We start from the raw sequence: 17,066 nt of genomic DNA, 5'->3' as shown, positions 1-17,066 counted from the left end.
AAATTATTTTTTCTTAATATTTATGAAAGTGAATAATAATATTCAGCTATATTAATAATAATTGCACACCAAAATAATATACTGATATCTCAATAAAAGAATTTGAAAGGAGGAAGACAAATGGAAGAGTACAAACCTACTTTAAAAAAATAATTTATCCTTTTTCACCAACTAATTACCAATATATATTTATAATTTAATTGTATGTAATATTAAACAATAATATATAAAAAACTTAAGAGGAGAATTTTATACAACTGAAAATTATTGTATGAAAGATAAACATTGAGCTGGTCGGTTAGTGCACCAGAACAACAACAACCATAGACTACACTAACTACCTAATATCTATCTTTAAATGGAACTATGGAAGCAAGATTTAGAAGATACGATGAAGTTATTCTAGAGAAATTAAGAATAATTCACATAGATGACGAGAAAGTAGTGGGAGTGTTGAACAGTGTGGCAGAGCTGAAGGACCTAAGAGATCATCTTTTTCAATATAATTTCTGGTTCTCAACTCGTAATGTTGAGAAACACTGTAAGGAGAATGTGTTTTTAATTAATTCTATTGTCTGTAGGTTAATTGTTATTGTGGTTTTTTAGAAATTATATGTCAAGATCCATAAAATTGAGACAGAAAATTTTTGGCATTGTGAAAATCTTGAAATTCTTCCTATTACCCTAAACACTATTGTAGTTTAACCAGGATCTTGTATTAAAAAAAATGATATCTGACTCATTTTTATTTTCAGAGGTAGAAATATAACTTTAGTAAGTAATTTAGTTGAGGTGTTGTATCAGATGACATTAATTAATTGAAATCTTTTGATGGAATGTTTAATGATGTTTAAGTTTTAATGAACAAAATAAAAATCCCACGGGGGACCGACGAACAACAGATTTCTTTCAGTTTTTCCATAGATGTTCTTATCATTATAGTAAGTATTTTAAAATAGGTGACATTTACTAGAACCTAATAGAATCTGACCTAACCAACCAAAGAAACCTACCTAACTTCCTGGGGGTGGGGGGGTGCAGCCATATTCAACAAAAACAACTTATTTAAATATTTGGTACCAATAAAAGCAGCTTTGTTGAAGTGTCATGGTGTAATTTTACGTTTTTTGTGGACCCCATGAAAGACTAATAAGAAAAGTGGAGGCTCATGGCATTAAAGGCGATATTCTAAAATGGATTAGGGCGTGGTTACAGGACAGAAAACAGCGCGTGAGCATTAATGGCACTAAATCCCATTGGAGCAACGTCACTAGTGGAGTTCCGCAAGGCTCAGTACTTGGACCATTATTATTTATTATATACATAAACGACATAGATATAGGCGTAGACAGCAACATAAGTAAATTTGCTGATGACACTAAAATAGGCCGTGTAATTAAATCTGACGAGGACTCCGCAAAACTACAGGAAGATCTAAACAAATTTTTCGAATGGTTTGAAAAATGGCATGAAATTCAATGTGGACAAATGTAAAGTACTCAGTATAGGAGACGTAAACAGGGAAACCAGATACCAGATGAACAACGATGTTATTGAGAAATCCGACTGTGAGAGAGATTTAGGAGTAATGATAAGTAGGAATCTTAAGCCAAGTAAACAATGTGTATTTGCTCAAAACAAAGCTAATAAAGTACTTGGGTTCATACAAAGGAGTGTTAGTTACAAGACTAGCGAGGTCATCTTAAGATTATATCTTGCGCTTGTGAAACCTCACCTGGATTACGCAGTTCAGTTCTGGTCACCGTATTACAGAATGGATATAAAATCCTTGGAAAGAATCCAGTGGAGAATGACAAGACTAATTCCGGGCATCAGGAACCTTGAGTACAGAGACAGGTTAAAGCATCTTAAATTGCACTCCCTCGAGAGACGTAGAGTGAGGGGCGACATGATCGAGATGTATAAATGGAAGTCAGGGCTGAACAAAGGGGACATTACAAAGGTACTCAAACTATCCAACCAGGAGCGAACTCGTAACAATGGTTTTAAATTAGACAAATTTAGATTTAGGCGTGAAATAGGTAAACATTGGTTTGGAAATAGAGTAGTGGACGACTGGAACAAGTTACCAAATATCATCATTAACTTGAATATGCTGGATAGCTTCAAGCATAGGGGTTGGGTGTAAATGGGACTGCCCAGTTTGGGCCAATAGGTCCGCTGCAGTTTCCTCCATTCTTATGTTCTTACGAGAGTATGCTTGGACCGAGTGAGTCAGTGTAAAGAAATAGACGACATGAAGTGACTCGGCAGATTTTTCGAAATTGTATTTTTGGTAAATAATTAATTTCTTCATGTATGCAAAGAAATTAAATATTTACCATAAAATTTACCCCCAAAAATCTGCCGTTGTCGGTGCGTATTGTTGTCTGCTGTATTTGTTTACAACTGACCTGTTCAGTCCGAGCGTATAATACTCTCGTCCACAAAAAACGTAAACTTACACTATGATGCTTCAACAAAGTTGCTTTCATTTGTACCAAATATCAAAGCAAATACTTTCTGTTTAATATGGCTAGGAAGTTATGTAAGGTTAGGTAGGTTTTTTGGGTTGCTTCGGTCAGGTTTTATTAGCTTCTGTACATTTTGTTATTATTTTTATTACTTACTTTCATCATCCAAAGAACACTTGTGGAAAAAATTTACGAAATCAAACAACAGTTTTTGGTGTTAGCCATCTGCTCTAGGATTACCATTTCATCCTCAGAAATATTCTTATTTGCATATGCTTACACTCATTTTTCCTTGCTTCTCCCAAAGAATTTATATTTTAGGCATGTAAACAAAATAGTGTCAAAGATACGGTGGAAAAATTATAAGAAACAAGAGACTGCAGAGCTGAAATGATTTTTTATTGGAGAGGGTCATTACTTTATTCCTTCAGCAGAATTGTTGATAAAACTATAGGATCAGGGCACCACTCCTTACAGTCTTTTTAACAGGATCTTTAGAAATATGTTTATTTAATGCATAGAATGTAAATCAGTGGGGGAGCAAGGAAAAAGGGAGAGAGAACTTTCGAAAATAAATATAATATATCCACTGGAATGGTACCAGTTCGTTTGTGTACTGTTGTCTTAAAAGACTGTAGCTAAGTTAATAGGTGAGATCATTTACTTGAAAAAGACAATACAGTATTAACCTTTGCTGGACTGACTAACAGGTAAATATTTGTGCATTAAAACTTAAATATCATTGAACATCCCATCAAAAGATTTCAGTTATTTAATGTCATCCTGATTCTACATCTAAACTGAATTGCTTGTTAAAGTTATATTTCTACCTCTGAACAAAGAAAATTGTCAGAGTTATATATCTTGGGTAAAGGTGTAGAAAAGGGTGTCACCTTATTACTTGGGATTTTTTAAGGGATCAATATTGATATAATGTAGTCATTTAATATATAAAATGAAAATTAAAAGGAAAAGGTCTTCTGAAGATCAGGCTTTAGATTTCCAAAAGCAAGGGTTGCTCAGTGTTTTTATTATCTGGCTAGAAACTGTAAGGCTAATCACTTCTGACAGAGATACAACCAACGATGATAAATAGAAAGTATCCTTTATCAATAGGTTTTTAGAAAAGTTTAGTTTGATTGATTCATTTTATTGGCTGTTAGATTTGTTTTATCCCAAGAGTCTCCTACATGATAGCAAACAAATGAAACATAGTCCGTTCTACAGAACTTGGATCCACATTTTTATAAGTTCACACTCATTTTATCCTTGATCCTTCACTGTTATTACATTCTATGCATTAGATTGAATGTATCAGTACAGATCTTATGAAAAAATAAAGGTGGTGCCTTTATTTTATAGCTACATCATTAAGGAGTAACACATTAGTACAGTACAGATTTTTTCTTAGATGATTATGTAACTTGTATTGTATGTTGACAGATGATAAAAAAGACAGCATCCATTGGGTTCTTCCCAAGCTTCAGGGTGCACCTCCTCAGGGTGTGTGCCTCAATGACTATGCACCCTTTGTTATAAACAAAGTGGTTAATAAAGACTGTCGTCGAGGAAGAGCTTATTGGAAGGTACGTCTAGTTTCAAGTTTCATCAACTTCATTATTTTGTGAAGACACTGATGTGAGGGTAGAACTTCCTCTCACAAGTCATGGAGTTGGGGTTCATCATAGTACCAGTTTATGAGTTGAAAGTTGTGACTCATATCACTGCTTAAACTCTATTAGACCTCAAGTTACTGTCTTCATCTGCATATGCTGAAAAGTATTCATATTGTTCTCACGGATCCGTACTAACTAACCATTTACACAAAAGATTTATGCTTTCACTTATTGGAATATGATGTAAATGAATGTATGTGTTTCTTAATTCTTGTTTTTTTATGTTATTTATATCAGATAGTAGGGCTTTTTGTTCAGGATGATTTAATCTTTTTGGAAAACTGTCAGCTTTTCTTTTCTACAGGATATCCTTCAGAAGTATAACCATAGTTTAATATTTAAATGTTCCCTATTGAAAACATTTGTTATATAGTTTGTCTCTGTATGTAGGAAAAAAATACATAAAATTCTCAAAATTACAGAGAAAAAATGAAAACAAGATAAAAGAGGAAATAGTCGACAATCCTGACCCAATGGAACCACCGAAGAAGAAGAGGAAACCCTACCGCACCATTAAGAGTGACTGCCCTGCAAAGATGAGCATTAGAACTATCAAGGTAGGATATACAGTACCTGGGAGTTTATACTTAATCCAGGTTGTTAAATATAAATTTGGCATACAGTATCTTTAATTATTTCGCAGGTCATTAATTACCACTAATTACTCTAATTTTTTAATTGTGAAACCAGATCCTTAATCAACATGTTAAGTAGCACCTTTGTATTAAATTTGAACAAAATCCATGGTATGACTCCAAGTACCGAAATGTAAGGTATTTGGTCAGTTGTATTTTTTATGTCAAATTACTTTTTCAGAAAGTGAAAACTAGCATATTTATTTAGTGAAGATAGTCTTCATTTTAAGAAAATATATATATAAAGATTTTAAACTTACAGTCACAGTATAATTGACTTTTTAATTATTATAAATATTGTATTAAAAACCTGTGACTTTATGGTGCTATTTTCTATATGTTTTCATTGAAACCCTAATGGTATCGTGCTTACTGTGGAGGATATGATGGAGTGTGAGTGGAGTATCTCGTCTACTTGTTTCTTTTCCCCTTTGCTCTTATAGTACCTTCTACATTTGTCTTGCACCACACTCCTTTAATACCAGTACAGGTATCCCTGATTTACACTTTCCTGATTTGAGGCGCTCAGCATTAGAAGGGGGCGAAGCGTCAAATTTAAAAAGTGAAGAAAAACGCGTTTAAAGTTTTTCAAAAATCAAATGGCTATAACTTTTTTTGTTTTTAAGCTAGAGTGTTCTTTTTTTTTATTGTGCAGCTCAATCCATCTGCTAGTGAAATGTGAAAACTGGAAGTTAGTACAGTATTGTGAATAGTTATTATTTTATCACGAGTCGAATGAGAATAACTACCCATCATGTACAGTTGTTTGATCTTCAAACCAACAATAATCGCATTTTTCTGCAAAATTTTCTTAGCTAATACTGTAAAACAAGTTAATGATCACCAAAAACAGCACTCGTCTCATCTTAGCTAGTACTGTAAAACAAGTTAATGATCACCAAAAACAGCACTCGTCTCATCTTAGCTAGTACAGTGACCCCTCGTTTAACGAACGCCTCGGTTAACGAAATTTCGGTTAACGAACTGCCTTCCATAAGGATCTTCAATTCGGTTAACGAACAAAAATTCGGTTAACGAATTTCTTACGAACCGACCTCAACATGTTTTCGCTTGCACTGGCCGGGCAACCAGCTTTAGTATCAGTCCGCCAATACATTAATCGGTTCTAGGGCTTAAATTCCTAACTATTTTAGTAAATATCAAGAAGTTTATACTATTCAATAATTTTAAAAGTTTAATATTCAATTTTTTAGTCATTTTAACAATTATTGAACATAATTGAAGGTAAAGTGACTAGTTTAAAGCGCAGCATCCAGCCTCTTAACACAGCAAACAGGCGTTAGTCTCTCTGTTTTCACTGGAGGTAACATCTTGCTTGAGACTCTCTTCAACTAAACGCTTTTTTCTGTGTTTCCAAGCAAATTATTGGTCATTTTGAAATATATTTTACATATTGACAATATATAATGCAGTACAGTGTTGATTTAAAGAAAATAATCTTGAAATACACCAAGAGAACTAAAATTTTATGGGTGAAATGGTGCCATGGGGTGACTTCTCTTCCACCCCAATGCCTTCTCTTCTTCCTTCTCCTCCACCCCCATTGTAATTCCCATCATCATCATCATCATCCAGGAGCCTTCTACATACACACCTCAAAGTAAGTGAACTTTTCTACCATTTTTGTTGAATTTAGGAAATTTTCGGTGAGCTGGAACCAATTACCCAAAAACCCATTGAAACAATGGTTTCGGTTAACGAACTTTTCGGTTAACGAACGACCTTCTGGAACGGATTGAGTTCGTTAACTGAGGGTACTGTACTGCAAACAAGTTAATGATCACCAAAAACAGCACTCGTCTCATCTTAGCTAATACTGTAAAACAAGTTAATGATCACCAAAAACAGCACTCGTCTCATCTTAGCTAGTACTGTAAAACAAGTTAATGATCACCAAAAACAGCACTCGTCTCATCTTAGCTAGTACTGTAAAACAAGTTAATGATCACCAAAAACAGCACTCGTCTCATCTTAGCTAATACTGTAAAACAAGTTAATGATCACCAAAAACAGCACTCGTCTCATCTTAGCTAGTACTGTAAAACAAGTTAATGATCACCAAAACAGCAATCGTAGCATCTTAGCTCATCTTAGCTAATACTAAAACAAGTTAATGATCACAAAAACAGCACTGTTTCATCTTAGTTAGTACTGTAAAAAAGCACGATCACCAAAACAGCACTCGTCTCATCTTAGCTAATACTGTAAAACAAGTTAATGATCACCAAAAACAGCACTCGTCTCATCTTAGCTAATACTGTAAAACAAGTTAATGATCACCAAAAACAGCACTCGTCTCATCTTAGCTAGTACTGTAAAACAAGTTAATGATCACCAAAAACAGCACTCGTCTCATCTTAGCTAGTACTGTAAAACAAGTTAATGATCACCAAAAACAGCACTCGTCTCATCTTAGCTAATACTGTAAAACAAGTTAATGATCACCAAAAACAGCACTCGTCTCATCTTAGCTAATACTGTAAAACAAGTTAATGATCACCAAAAACAGCACTCGTCTCATCTTAGCTAGTACTGTAAAACAAGTTAATGATCACCAAAAACAGCACTCGTCTCATCTTAGCTAATACTGTAAAACAAGTTAATGATCACCAAGAAACAGCACTTTCGTCTCATCTTAGCTAGTACTGTAAAACAAGTTAATGATCACCAAAACAACTTTCAAATCTCATCTTAGCTATACTGTAAAACAAGTTAATGATCACCAAAAACAGCACTCGTCTCATCTTAGCTAGTACTGTAAAACAAGTTAATGATCACCAAAAACAGCACTCGTCTCATCTTAGCTAATACTGTAAAACAAGTTAATGATCACCAAAAACAGCACTCGTCTCATCTTAGCTAATACTGTAAAACAAGTTAATGATCACCAAAAACAGCACTCGTCTCATCTTAGCTAGTACTGTAAAACAAGTTAATGATCACCAAAAACAGCACTCGTCTCATCTTAGCTAATACTGTAAAACAAGTTAATGATCACCAAAAACAGCACTCGTCTCATCTTAGCTAATACTGTAAAACAAGTTAATGATCACCAAAAACAGCACTCGTCTCATCTTAGCTAATACTGTAAAACAAGTTAATGATCACCAAAAACAGCACTCGTCTCATCTTAGCTAGTACTGTAAAACAAGTTAATGATCACCAAAAACAGCACTCGTCTCATCTTAGCTAATACTGTAAAACAAGTTAATGATCACCAAAAAGCACTCGTCTCATCTTAGCTAATACTGTAAAACAAGTTAATGATCACCAAAAACAGCACTCGTCTCATCTTAGCTAGTACTGTAAAACAAGTTAATGATCACCAAAAACAGCACTCGTCTCATCTTAGCTAATACTGTAAAACAAGTTAATGATCACCAAAAACAGCACTCGTCTCATCTTAGCTAATACTGTAAAACAAGTTAATGATCACCAAAAACAGCACTCGTCTCATCTTAGCTAGTACTGTAAAACAAGTTAATGATCACCAAAAACAGCACTCGTCTCATCTTAGCTAATACTGTAAAACAAGTTAATGATCACCAAAAACAGCACTCGTCTCATCTTAGCTAATACTGTAAAACAAGTTAATGATCACCAAAAACAGCACTCGTCTCATCTTAGCTAGTACTGTAAAACAAGTTAATGATCACCAAAAACAGCACTCGTCTCATCTTAGCTAGTACTGTAAAACAAGTTAATGATCACCAAAAACAGCACTCGTCTCATCTTAGCTAGTACTGTAAAACAAGTTAATGATCACCAAAAACAGCACTCGTCTCATACCCATTCCCCCATAAACCTCCCAAACCCACCCCCAAAAATATATAATACTCTGTAATAAAAAACTCATTTGCCTATCAGTATTTATCTTTCCGTCCTTATTATTAGCCAAAGATTTATAATATTGTTAAGTATAATAATGTGTAATAATAAGGAAACACCACTACACTCATCCCTCCCGCCATTAACCCCCCTCAACGTAATTAACATAGAAATGCGGAGAAAGTTTGCATAATCTTTGGTAAAACCAGAACAGTATTATGATAATAGTTTTACAATCTTACTTTGTTTAGTTCCTTCGTTTTATTATTCCTGAAGATTGTAGTAACTTGAAGTTATATAAATCCTGAGGAGTGCATATAACTTTAATGGCCTTAATCAACAAAGCTAAAATTACGAGATGCGAAATGCTCTGTATACTAGCAATCAGCTGTTGTGAGAGGGTGGTCACGCTGGCGCCGCACACCACCCGCCTCTCGTCCGACTCACCAAACACTTTCACTTTCCCCTCAACTAATTTTTTAATTACTTTATGTGATCTAAAATAGATTTTCACTCAATTTTAGTTAGGCAATTCATCCTCTGAAGATGCAGAGCCCAACTCGACCAGTGCATCATCCACATCACTGTCCAAATTGGCACCCCATACGTGAAGCACCATTTCCTCACTGCGGTGCTTCCAGCACCTTGATTTCCTGCTCCAATGTAATTGCTTGCCTTGATTTCATGGTCTTTGGGGGTAGTTAATGATGTAGTGGCTGGCCTCTTGGACATCGTGGCGATGGTTGATGCACGTGGTAGAAAGAGATAGTGTCACACAATATGTCCGTTCACTAGAGCGCCACTGCTAGAACTGAAGATGCGTGAGGGTGTGGGAGGGTGGCAGGCAGCCATGTAGTGTGCCCAGAGACGCGTCTGGCGGTAAACATTAGACGCAAATTTTAAAATAGTGTGTATTTCCATATGTTGCGCCAGAATGACTCGCGTAAAATATGAAAGATTCGCTTTAAATTAATACATTGTCCTTAATTGTAGGCATCACTTTAAATCAATAATTTAAAATTAAATCGCTTTAAATCGACGTTATACTGTATACCAAAATCACTATCACTATCACCAAGCATTCCTGGGGTATCCACGTGAGCACTGTCGTCACTAAACACACGCTCAGGAATAATGGGCTCCTGAACCCACACCAGAAGGCCTGGCCTCACTCGAGTCTTGCTCTAATATCGGGCAGATATTGCACAGCTCTTCTCACACCCGTGGAACACGTATAACGTCAATGTTATGCCGAAAAGTTATCAAAAATAGCAGTAGAAAGTACACTGAACCTCCTTATGCTGTACAAGTAGGCAGTATCTAGGCATGCGGATTGGCCGAGGAGCTGTGACGTAGCGAGGGGAAATCCATTGTGATTGGCTGCCTCAGGGGGTATGGTCCGAGGGAGGCGTGCTGTCATTGGCTCGCGCTCCTCTCACACTGAACGGGATGTTGCCACCTTCATTGACTGAGTGCACAACCAGATACGTAGCTCCTGGCCTGAGGCGAAATCACAACCTGTAGAGGAAGGGTGAAAGTAGTGATATCCATCAAAAAACGCATTTTGCCCGGGGTGGTACTTCACCCCTCTCTAATGCTGAGTGCCTCATTTACAATATTTCACTTTAGAGATTTTGATGTTTTAAGACCACCTCCCTATTTACGATGAAAAAAATCGCATGAACGATGAGCATCATCCGGCCAAACTCGCTGATTCTCAGAATACTCTACAGGCATCCTTTATTTAACAATTGGGATGTGTTCCTGAAAACCCATTGTCAATGTGAAATGATAAATAAATGGGGTAAAACGAGAAATAATATCCTAATCAAGGGATAACAAGGAATAATATCTGTGGAGATGGCACATAATTAAGTAGCAGAGTCTCCTACTGAGCCTCCCAGGAGCACTCAGCGGGTGAGGCTGAGCTGAGAATTCTGTTATTGTTCAACGCATAATTTCGGGTTGATATTCATGTTTAATTTTTGTTTGTTTGTTTTTTCCTCTCTTACGTGTATACATAATCGTTCATACAGAATGTGCAAAAATAAAAAATAAATACAGTCAACCCTCGCTTTACGCGGTCCCACATTCCGCGTTTCCACGTTTACGCGGTACCCTGCCGAAACAGGAATGCTCACATTCCGCGGTGTGTGTACGCCTTTACGCGGAGAGCGGCTGGCGAGCCACGCCATTTTTGGATCCAAACCTCCCGCCCTCTCTCGCCATCCGCCATGTTGTGTAAGCGGCGCGAGCATGGTGCGCACAAGGTCGCCCAGTCATCAAAACATTACCGAGTTCTTCACCCGCCACCCACCACAGCCGGCCCAAGTCAGTGATAGTGATAATTATAGTGAGGATATGGACTTATATGGACTTTGAGGGGTTTGACAAAGAGGCCCTGCAAACCTCTGTGGTGGATAGTGATACAATTGATACAGGTGAGGGCCAGTAATCTGCCCTCTGCCTCGGAACCAACCGCCCATCCCCGTGTGCCCAGCCATCTTTTCTACTAATGTAAGTGTTAAAAAACCTAATATTATTGATATTTCTCTTCATTATTAATTGTGTGTGCATACCATCATAAAGTTAAGATAATATTTTTACGACAACATAGTTGTGTGTCGTCAAAAAGTGGAGTTTGGGAGTCGGCCCGGTCTCTATTTCAATTAATTCCATATGTTATGTTGTTCACTTTACGCGTTTCTCACTTTCCGCGGTACCCTGTGGGTTGAATTAACCGCGTAAAGTGAGGGTTGACTGTACTGTATTATCATAAGGTTAAAAATAAAAAGAGAATAAACATTTCTTACGTCCGCGGGAGTTAGTGTTGTGTTTAGGAGACGGAGCAGGAGAGGAGGGAGGTGTCAGGAATCTCAGGATCCCATTACCTGGCCAAGCTGTAAGATGCACTGTTTTTCTTTTTCAGCACATTATTTCAGGTAAATATATGTTTTTGTTGTTGTTGTTTTTTGTTTTTTACTGTTATATGTAAACAGCAATCGTTAATACAGAATGTACCAAAAAATATTAATAATTACCTTGTATTATTAGGTTAAAAAAAGAAAGGAATTAACATTTCTTACAGGCGCTAGAGTTAGCCCTTAGAGCGGGGGAGAGGGGAGTAGGAAGGGAAGGGAAGGGAGGAGAGGTGTGGGGGTCTTGGTGGTTCTCTGTCTGGTGTCCTGTGAAATAATTGCCAAATGGCAATGCAGCATTTTTTTTATAATTATTATTTAAAAATATTTTTAAAACATTTTATTACTAATAAAATACCAAGACCATATGGAGATTTGTTTGTACTGCACAATAGCATCTGACGGGTTGGGTCTGATGACTTCCAAAATTATACTTACAACTTGTGATGTCTCCGGAGGGTTGGTATGTGTGCCTTCACCCACCGCCACTCAGTATCCAACCAGGGGGTGGGTTGGCATATAGGAATAAAATAAATGGTTAAGTGATTGCTATCACATAGTATTAGGAGACGACATGCATATCTCAATACCTATCGTCTGTGGTCTCATGTTGTTTAACACAGAATATGCACAGCTGCTCTTTTTAGCTACTGTACATAAATATACAAGTGTTCATAAGTCAGACATTTGTTATTCGGGGACTTCCAAAGCAGTACAGTGTATAATATTAAAAAAGACTTCATAGGTTACCTGTGAAAGGGACATATAAAATGTATAGTATTAGATTTTATTCTAGTATTTAAATTATTTAGCCAACTAACATTGTACGTATAAGAGATAAGTGTTGATTTTTTCTTATTTACAGGCATATCCAGATTTTGCTGTAGCAGCAGAAACAAGTAAGAAGATCAAAGGAAAATTTGCCAGAATGTTAAAACAAGCAATTATAAATGGTGAGGTAGAGGGAGAGGAGCGATATGTGGTTGCCATTAGTCGAGCAGGACACCATCAGAATCATCAAAATGAAATGTCTGAAGAGAGAGTACTTCCAGTGCATCCTGACATAGTGGAATACATCACCAAACTAGTGACTCAAGACGATATCACATCCCCAAAAGCAATAAAATCTTTAGTGACTCAGTTTTCTCGTGAAAACTTCAGGATTGGTGAAACCTCGAATGGGGACAGGTGCTTCTTTCCTATTTTGAAAGATATAAGAACAATCCTAAGACGCATTATATGTAATATGCAAACAAGTAAGTTCTGTCAGGTCACACTGGAAGAAGATGCTAAAGTGTTGACCCATGAACGTGAACCTGAACAAAAAATTTTTGTTAGTAGTGAAACCAGAAGAATTATAGACGATAATGTTGATAATCGGGCAGATGAAAAGCACTTTTTTGGTATGTCAGATGGCTATCTTACTTTACACTTTATCCAGGAGACGTCAGATGAAGGGAATGTTGCAACACATATTATTTCTGCACAAGATATTAAGGCTGAATTGGAAAATGTCACAGAAATTCAGACTCTTCCTGACTTGTCCGAAGACATTGATTCTGTGAGTACTGACCGTTTCAAACTGTTAACAGCACTTGAACAAGCAGTACAACAGGTGACTGAGGTCAATAATCCACAAGCCTTAAAAGAGGCATTGAGATGTGTAGAACAAGCGTCAGTGGTCTTAGAGTCTTCATTGAACAAACAATAATTATACCTCTTTTTAACTATACAACTGTACTGGTGCTTCAGTACTCTGTTGTATTTCTTTTATATTACAAAACCAACGAAATGTAGATTTAATAATAACTACCTGTATATGAGTTAGAACTAATGTGTATAGAAAATACTTCTTTGATATCAAAATTACCACATAACTACCCTGTTATAACTGTTAACTTAAAATTAATTGAAAAAAAAAGATACAAATTTGTTTACATAATAATATGGAATGTCAAACAGTCAATAATAGGTTATCAATATGGTCAGTATCTCCCACACAGAACCTTTCATGTTGTTCTACTATGATGTACCCAAACTAAATTTTAGTAGCTGTGACTGAGTTGAAGCTTGATATGTGTGAAGCAAGCTAAGAAATTAAATGAGCTGTCTGTCTAGGTATCAATTGTGCTTTATTCACATCTATAGTGGGACATGTGATTGGCCAGAGTTGTCAAAAAATAGAGTACGGTACAGTAATTATGTGGTGTGTACTTATAACTTTAAAGAATATTTTGTAGGATCACTGTAGTGGAACAACGTGTGCCACCACTGCTTCTTCAAGATAAGTTCATTCATGAGAGTTAGGCATTGTTGCTGGCCTCACTCTTTGTGTTATGTATTCTGTTCTTCACCCTGGTTGTCTTAGAACTTGGAACTCAGATTTGCTCATTCCTTCCTTTCTTGTTTGGAAACACCAAATTTAGTGCTTACTCTGGTATCATGCTCATTTTCTATTACACTAAGAATGAGTAAGTGTATGGAAAAGTTCTTTTAACGTTTTGCCTGTTACACATGATAGAAAAGGTAAGTGTTTTCCTGCAGACCTAGATATTGTGTATCGAGCAATCATGTTATGTCTATATTTCAGTGTCGTGTATGCTAGCAAATATGTACAGTACGACTGTACATGATTTGTATATTTGCTAAAATTACATTTTAAGAGTATGGGATTTTCTTTAATAAAAAAGGGGAACACCCTGTAAACCTATAAAGGAGTGTAAGTATATCTATCATTCAGTATTTATGTACTTATAGTTTGAAGATTTTTAATTTATGTTAAATACTGTGTTTTGTCTTGTTCTTTCCTGCATTTGACTAATGGTGACAATCCCTATGTTGTCAAAGAAATTAACCATTTTTTAGTACTACAGGCATTCCCCAATTTATGAAAGGGTTCCTTTCTTGAAAAAACTTTCGTGAATCAATCTTTAGTAAATCAGACTACGATACAATTTTCCATAGATTCGCATTATAAAAACAGAGATACTGTACATTCTTTTGGCAAAAAATCCCAAAATGTCTTAAGATGCTACAAAACGTTAATGAAAAAAATTGGTGTACACAATGATTAAACCCAATAACAAATAAAATAACTGAATTACATGCAGTGATGAACACAAAGACTTCTGAGACACTGCACCACTCCTTGTGGTACAGTGCATGACTATGAGGCCCAGCCAAGACATATACAGTAGTTTTAATTTGAGTGGTTGTGCACCAACACTAAGTCTGTTGCATTTTTCATGCAGTACTACAGGCAATATGCATTTTGAGATGTTTTGCTTTCACTAGATTGATTTTTGATGAGGTTTTAGCTGATGATGAAATGATAAACTTAGCCATTTAACATGTTACACTTTCCACGAACATCAGATCAAATTCCAGGATACTAAACACATTAGTATTCCTGCAGTTGAAATGTCTTGTATCAGTTTTTTGCCACGGTTTCATGTAGTGACCAGCAATATTATGAGCCATGATAACTATAACATTAATGTATTTTATTTTTTAGCTTAGTTAACCACTATTAACCCCTTCTTTCTGAATGGGGTTCCCTGTTAGCTGAATAAAAAAGTCTGGCATCAGCCATATAAAATGTAAAAGTGGCATCCCCATGAAGGGGTTAATACAGTACAGTACAAAACTATACATCATTTTTAGTTTGTCAGCACCTTATTATCTACCGATGCTGTAAAGATTTATGAAAAAGAAAATCGTAACTTTGAATTTTTCATATATAAATCAGATTTTTTTTCTTTACTGTACCTCAGATTTTTGTAAACCAGATCTTCATAAATTGGTAACTGCTAGTACTAGATTTTAACATGTGTTTTTTTGTTTTTTTTAGAAATTTATGGTTATTATAATGTTTGTTGTTTTTTGAATGAGAAATGGTATATGCAATATGTAGATCTTGTTCTGTCGGAAGAACATCATGAATGTAGGATGAAAGACTTTAAAGCTTCCATGACAAGTGATGTAGCTCACTGATGTTCAACTATTGTTATCAGCACATTCACCACCACATCTGTTACAGCAGTAAAACAGAATGATTGACAGCACATGAAGGTAGAGTCTGTGTTTGCTCTTGGTTCTAACCATCCTGCAATAAAGAAGTAAAAGGCTTGCAGGAGTAAAAAAAATATATCCACCGCATGCTAGAGTATTTTATTACCACAGGACCGTAGAATGACAATCCAACGATCTTTGAAACTGAGGTGCTAGTAAGTGTATAGGAGAGAAATGTTGTTATTGTGTATTTCTATGCTTCAACTCGGTAGGTACTCTAGGAGGTCCATACACTAGACAACAGATATAAAAAAATGGAAAGAAGTTTTTCCTTTTGAAGTGACACTCAATGTATGTAGTTGTAAGATAAAATACAGTAATTGAATCTCTACATTTATTTCACTTAAATTAATTTCGATGTACAATTCAGAACGAATTTCCTTAGGAAAAACATTACTTTCTACTTGAGCAGATTAATGACACTTGAGAAATAAAAAGAAAAGAAAAACTACACTATTTTCATTTTATGTTTCACACCATTAATGCTTAGAAGATGAAAGGAGTTTTTAAATGTGTTTATCCATAAGCTATGTCATTTATAACAGAGAGAGAGGTGTGTTTTAGTCACCCTGGGCCAGCCACCTGAGTTAGTACTGTATATCTGAGATACATGCTGAAGAATTTTGCATGTCATTGAAGTTTTGTCTTGAAATATATGTGGAGGAAGTAACTTCATTTTCATCATAAGAAAGGTGAGATTTGTTTGCATAAAATAATAATATACTGTATGTCATATTTAACAGCACCACATGTGAATTTAAATATTTATAACTTAGGAAAATGAAGTGTATGGCTGAAAGAAATTCTACTGCCACCATGTATCAAGTTCATTGTACAGTATAAATATATCTCATCACATACTTTTATCCTCCAGTTAAGGACACTCAACTGAGTAGTGCCCCTTGAGATGCTTATACAGCTCAGCTCAGGTCGCCCCTTGCCTGTCTGTAGTATAAGCTAGGCAAGCTCAGGCGCTCCAATTTTTCAGGGGAAGCACTTTACTCTTGAAGATTGTTACGAGGGACTGACCGTCTAGATATCTGAACGACCATCTTATAAGACCTAATAATTTATTTGCCTGATTTACCTTCTTCTCGCAAATGCCCGAGAACTTCAGCTCATTGTCAACATACACACCTAGGTCCTTCTCACATTCAGTCTCAAATAGTGGTTTCTTCATCCCGTTGGGACATATGATACGCCTCCTTACCGTTGGTACACCCCAGGTGCATCCTCTTACACTTTGTGACATTGAATCTCAAAAGCCATTTCTTCGACCATTTTTGGAGCTGCAGCTCTTCACAGTCCACTTGGTTCTTGATTTCCTGAAATAACTTGGCGTCATCCGCAACTATTTGTATGGGGCAGTGTACAACGTCAGGCATGTAATTTTTGAAACAAACAAACAACAGCGGGCCCAATACACTGCCCTGTGGTACCCCG

At 36.1% G+C, this 17,066-nt stretch overlaps 1 protein-coding gene across 1 annotated transcript; it reads left to right on the top strand.

Moving 5' to 3' along the window:
* Window positions 1-298: 298 nt before the first annotated feature.
* On the top strand, window positions 299-15,952 carry LOC121867910. Its single transcript, XM_042368046.1, has 4 exons — window positions 299-541; window positions 3,918-4,060; window positions 4,573-4,707; window positions 12,418-15,952. The coding sequence occupies exons 1-4, from the start codon at window positions 367-369 to the stop codon at window positions 13,261-13,263; spliced, it is 1,299 nt and encodes a 432-aa protein (XP_042223980.1). The 5' UTR covers window positions 299-366; the 3' UTR covers window positions 13,264-15,952.
* Window positions 15,953-17,066: the final 1,114 nt, after the last annotated feature.

The sequence above is a fragment of the Homarus americanus genome, unplaced genomic scaffold (genome assembly GCF_018991925.1).
Source record: "Homarus americanus isolate GMGI-L3 unplaced genomic scaffold, GMGI_Hamer_2.0 scaffold37032, whole genome shotgun sequence".
Classification (NCBI taxonomy): domain Eukaryota; kingdom Metazoa; phylum Arthropoda; class Malacostraca; order Decapoda; family Nephropidae; genus Homarus; species Homarus americanus.
Note: the sequence above shows the minus strand (reverse complement) of the source record. Positions and strands in the feature narration are given on the sequence as shown.

Coding starts and splice junctions, on each gene's coding strand:
- LOC121867910 (XM_042368046.1), top strand. CDS start 367: ATGGAAGCAAGATTTAGAAGATACGATGAAGTTATTCTAGAGAAATTA. Junction 4,061..4,572: donor GAGGAAGAGCTTATTGGAAG/GTACGTCTAGTT, acceptor TCAAAATTACAG/AGAAAAAATGAAAACAAGAT. Junction 4,708..12,417: donor TGAGCATTAGAACTATCAAG/GTAGGATATACA, acceptor TCTTATTTACAG/GCATATCCAGATTTTGCTGT.